We start from the raw sequence: 6,000 nt of genomic DNA on the forward strand, positions 1-6,000 counted from the left end.
TATAGGCTCCAAAAAACAAACAAACAAAATTTAATAAATCCTAAATAAATAATTAACTAATAAAAACTTTTAAATACATTTTTAAAACCCATTTCCGTCTATATAAACCACATCCCACATGTAATTTGCCTCACTTGCAAACTCCTCCCTCCTTCCTTCGTCACTCTCTCCATTTAATTCTTCACATCATGGCCTCCGCCGTGACTTGCTCAGCCGCCGATCTTCTCCCACACCTTGGCGGCTCAGCCAATGCCACAGCGGCCGCAGAGTTCATTTGCGGCCGCTTCACAGCGGTCTCGGAATACCTCACAAACACCACCTACGCAGTGGACAACACGTACCTCCTCTTCTCTGCTTACCTTGTCTTCGCCATGCAGCTTGGCTTTGCCATGTTGTGCGCGGGCTCTGTCCGCGCAAAAAACACCATGAATATAATGCTTACGAACGTGCTGGATGCTGCAGCTGGTGGCTTGTCTTATTATCTTTTTGGTTTTGCCTTTGCCTTTGGAACTCCTTCCAATGGTTTCATTGGAAAACATTTCTTTGGGTTGAAAGAGTTTCCTTCACCATCTTTTGACTACAGCTACTTTCTTTATCAATGGGCTTTCGCCATAGCTGCTGCAGGTATATTAATTTTCGTATTAGCTTGAGGAAAAAAAGTCTCTTTGGCTATTAAGTGCTAGATGTTAAATTTATTGGTCAAGATTATTAAATGTTTCATTAAAAACTAACAGCCAATATTCAACAAAATTACTTGATGCATTCTATGAAAACTTTTATTTATTGGTCAACTTATCATCAAAGAGACATTTTCCTTCGTAGGATTTTACATATTTCTATCCACTTATACTTTTTTAACCTTTAAAGTCTCATCTTAATCGTTCTTTTTTGGCCTTATTTTATACTGATCGAAGATTGTCCAAATTCAAAAGACAAACATAACAATCATATTCAAATGCCTGTATTCTTTTTCTCCTTTTCCGTTCTGTTAATTTTCTCGAATAAAAATAAAAGTAAAAAGGGAGACTTAATAAAATGAGAAATCAGATCACAGGTAAATCCTTGTCCACTTCCGGTGCATGTTAACACCAAACCAATCAATTTAATCGCAACAGTTAAAAATTAAAATGAGAATACATATCTCTTACCTCTGATGAATACGGAGTATATGTATAGAATTTACGTTGATATAAATATTAAGTGCAAATAACTTTTTATATAAATTACATGTACACGATCATCAGAAGTTAGACAAGCTAATGAAGTCCATGCAAATAGGAATGACGTAGTTGCTTTAGAGCCTTGGAATTATTCCTTTTTTTTCACCCATTGGACTTATTCGCATGCATTAATTTGAGTATACAAGAAACATTTCAAAGCAAACACTAAAGAACAAAACATTTACAAAGAAAAGTCTTACGATTCAATTTTTAATATTTCCCAAATTTAGCCGTCACAAATATATTACTCAATTATTTACTTGTCTTCAGTTATATCTTTTTTCTGTCCACTTGTTCTCTCTCTGACCTAAGCTTTTTATTTTTTATTTTATAGGTATCACCAGTGGGTCCATAGCTGAAAGGACACAATTTGTGGCTTACCTCATTTACTCTTCCTTTTTGACCGGTTTTGTGTACCCTATTGTTTCACATTGGTTCTGGTCCGGTGACGGTTGGGCCAGTGCATCAAAAACCGATGGAAACTTATTATTCGGTTCGGGAGTCATTGATTTTGCCGGTTCAGGTGTAGTTCATATGGTAGGAGGCATTGCCGGTCTATGGGGAGCTTTTATTGAAGGACCAAGAATCGGCCGGTTCGACCGGACCGGCCGGTCTGTTGCATTAAGAGGTCATAGTGCATCACTAGTAGTATTGGGTACTTTCTTGCTTTGGTTTGGTTGGTATGGATTTAACCCCGGTTCATTTTTAACCATACTCAAAAGTTATGATAGTCCAAAGGGTGTTTATTATGGTCAATGGAGTGCAATTGGAAGGACAGCTGTCACGACGACATTGGCCGGTTGCACAGCTGCACTCACAACATTATTTAGCAAGAGACTTTTAGTAGGACATTGGAATGTAATTGATGTGTGTAATGGATTATTAGGGGGATTTGCAGCAATTACTTCAGGTTGTGCAGTTGTTGAGCCATGGGCTGCTATTGTTTGTGGATTTGTAGCAGCTTGGGTTTTAATTGGTTTCAATAAATTGGCTGTGAAATTAAAATATGATGATCCACTAGAAGCTGCACAATTACATGGCGGTTGTGGTTCGTGGGGCATAATATTCACAGGATTATTCGCGAAAAAAGCATATGTTAACGAAGTATATCCTGGATTTCCTGACAGACCATATGGATTATTTATGGGAGGTGGGGGAAAGTTATTAGGCGCGCAAATTATACAAATACTTGTGATAATTGGATGGGTGAGTGTGACAATGGGGCCATTGTTTTATTTGTTACATAAATTCAAGTTATTGAGAATATGTCGAGAAGATGAAGAAGCAGGAATGGATTTAACAAGACATGGAGGTTTTGCATACTTATACCATGATGAAGATGAAGGTTCTTCTATGCCTGGATTCAAGATGACAAGAATTGAACCAACTAATACTCCTACACCTGATAATCACAACTCTAGATCTGTGGTTGTGTAACCAAAAATGAAAAATATTTGCAAATTTAGCCATAAAATTGCATAGATTGGGTATCCCATAAGTAAGGAAAGGTCAAATCTCAAAATCTTAGTGACTTTTAATAGCGGGATACTATTTGGGTCTCTGTAAAGACAAGGCTTTCCTGTAATAGACATTAATATAATGACAAAAATACCCAATAATTGGATGTATTTAGTCTTTGAGGTTCGTAATTTTTTGTCTTTGTTTTTGACAAAAGGCTTGTACTTATTTGAGCTTCACTTTCTTGTAGGGTGTCTTCTTGTTTGTTTGTGGAGATTGGTCTGTATTGTTCTATAAATTGTTAATAAATACGTAGATTATTAGCTGGTTAAATTTTTAGCCACTTGTGATGTTCATTTATCGTATTCGATCTTTCATCTTGTCCATTGCTATTTTTTTGCAAAATGAGACATGTTAAGCAATAAGCACGTGTTCTTTATATAAGTTACTTGTTAGCACCGAAAAATGTCAGGTGTCATGCAGAAGCTAGTAAAACAAATCTTTAAGGACGATAAATCAGACAACAAAAGAGAAATCTACCAAAGAGACACAAACATTTAACGTGGTTCGGTCAACTGACCTACGTCCACGACGGAGATGAGCAATCCACTATAATAAAAAGAGAGTACAAAATTGTCACCTCCCAAATCGATGAGCCGCGACGGACACCCGGTACCTTACTCAACCGAGTACCAACGTAATGTATCTTTCATATCATTCTATCATAGGTAAATGAATTGGAGTAAAGTATGAGGGAATACAAACTCAGACTTATGAAGTACGGGCCTATAAGACCAAAATAGCCACTCGTGTACTGAACATGAGCCGACAAGGCCATACAATCTTTTACATACGTGACATCTGTCTACAAGCCTCTAAGAATACATAATTTTTATAAAGTTCGGAACAGAGTCCCGCCATACCAAATAATACACGTCTAAATCATACTAACCAATCAAGCAACTCCGAAGCAAATGGAGCGCACCAACATCTTTCGCTGAGCTGGTAGCCTACTTAGAGGGCTCTCGACCTGTCTATTGGAACCTGCGGAAATGAAACGCAGTGTCCCCAAGCAAAAGGGACGTCAGTACGAATAATGTACCGAGTATGTAAGATACATAAATAACTACATACAGACATGAAGGATATAAAGTTAATAAAATCTTTTGGAATGTCATAAGACCATTTTGCCTTTGAGTAATGTCATAAAGTACTCTCAACTTTCGTATTTTTCTGAGACCCATGAACAGATGATAAAATATTATAACACATGAAAATTCAAGAATATAGATATCTCTAATACTTCTACGAATAGAGTCATTTATGGAATTTGTGCATTTGCTCATTTCGTTTGTGTCGTATAGATCATGCCAAAAAAAAAAAGGGATAGCTTTAACATACCTGAGTCGATTCTCTCGATAATCCTCTAATATACGTTAATTGCGAAAAAATATGGAACAAATCGTATGAAAAGCACGAAGCAATCACGTTGCTAGGCAAAGAAAATTTTGGCCGAAAACATTTCCTTAAGAACTTAGCAACAATGTTGCTTTATTTTGGAAAATGAATTAACGATCTGTTCCTTGGATTAAGAAGTCAATATTGAGTTGTTATTTGGAAAATGCATTAACATGATATCTTCCTTGGATCAGAATGTCCTTTCTATTCAAACGTTCTTGGATGCAACTTTTTAAGAGATTAGATAAAGCCCACATTTCAAGGATTTGGTGTCACACATAAATCCTTCAAGTGTGTCACCTCCCAATCTTCTTTATGATTCATTAAAGAGTGATGGGGTGCTGCCATGTCATGCTATTTAATACTTATCCAATATATCCTCAATTAATTAGGTAATGTCTCATTACCCGGTAATTAACCAATTACCCGGTAATTAATCAATTACCCGTATAATTAAGAATTATCTTAACTTACTTAAAATATCATTTGCTTTTAACATGCCTTGTACACCTTATTATTATGGCCATGTAGTATGTTGTATGGCACTAGTCCATAAATATCGGATATTAACCCTCGGCCCGCATTTTATCCCACTATGCCAAACTTGGACGAAAAATTTATTTTTTTGACTTACTTCCCCTCTCACCATCACGAATTTACTCATCATTTGTTTAAAATAGCATAATCCTTATAATCTTCAAATAATCTTTTTCCTTGGACTAATATCAATTACCTAACGACAAATTCAATGTATAATACTACAGGGTGCAACATCATTGTAATTTAATATTGCGAAGCGTAGCATCATCGTATATAATACTGTGGGACGTAATATCGACGTAATATTGCGGAGCGTAACAAAATATCGAGAGAACAACCTCACGAAGAGGCAAATACAAGTGACACACTAACACTTATCCCGTAAAGTTCTTGTAACGACCCGGCTTGTTGTTTTGAGAGTTATAGCCTTATTTCCCCCATCTATGCTTCTTTATGTATTGTTCAGCTATGTTGAGTTGTATCAAGTTGGTAAGTTTGGGTTCGAAGTAGTTTTGGAGTGAAATGAACACTTAGTCTCTTAGTTAGAAAGCTAAGTTAGAAAAGTCAATCGAAAGTTGACTTATGAGTAAACGAATTCAGATTTGGATTTTTATGATTCGATTATCTTCGTTGGGTGATTTTAGACTTAGGAGTGTGTTTGGAATGTAATTTGTAGGTCCGTGGTATAATTAGGCTTGGCAAAAGTTGGAAGTTTAGAAGTTTTTAGGCTTGAATTCGAGGTTGATTTAGTGTTTGGGTGTTGTTTTGGGTGTTTTGGAGGTTTGACTAAGTTCGGGTAGTGATATATGTCTTGTTGGAATTATTGGTTGAGGTCCCGAGGACTTCGAGTGAGTTTCGGAGAGGTTTGGGTTGTGTTGCGCTCGTTTTTCATATGTTTCGATATCGTTTCTTCAAGCATAAATGATATCATATTGAATAAATGAGCTTCGATTTCTTTTTTTTTAATTGAAGCATTAGATCCGTATCGTAATTAGGGACTCGTAGCAAAAAGAATGATCAAATTTGGATATCGTATGAGAATTTTAGGGTCATTTTACTAAGAATTAGGTTACAAGATTTTTCAGATTAATTACGAAATTGCCACTAGTAGCGTATTTAAAAATCTGCACTATTTGTAAATATTAAAACCTACATATCTCATTCATTATAAGGTCAAATTGAGTGATTCAAAAGCCTAACTTGACTAGAATTTCTCAAGAAATCCATTGGAGACATAAAAAGCAAGTTGTGGGATCGTTTGACATGAGAAACAAGGTAGAATAGCTGGCAGAAAAATATATAAAATAAGGAATTGTTCATTCGA

General features: G+C 36.0%; 1 protein-coding gene across 1 annotated transcript; it reads left to right on the forward strand.

Annotated features, from left to right (window-relative positions):
* The first annotated feature begins 120 nt into the window (after positions 1–120).
* On the forward strand, positions 121–3,011 carry LOC107783531 (ammonium transporter 1 member 2-like). The gene is made up of 2 exons (XM_016604510.2): positions 121–624; positions 1,555–3,011. Exons 1-2 carry the CDS (start codon positions 189–191, stop codon positions 2,655–2,657), a joined length of 1,539 nt encoding a protein of 512 aa, XP_016459996.1. The 5' UTR covers positions 121–188; the 3' UTR covers positions 2,658–3,011.
* The last annotated feature ends 2,989 nt before the right edge of the window (positions 3,012–6,000 follow it).

Source organism: Nicotiana tabacum, chromosome 11 (assembly GCF_000715075.1).
Source record: "Nicotiana tabacum cultivar K326 chromosome 11, ASM71507v2, whole genome shotgun sequence".
Taxonomy (NCBI): Eukaryota; Viridiplantae; Streptophyta; class Magnoliopsida; order Solanales; family Solanaceae; genus Nicotiana; species Nicotiana tabacum.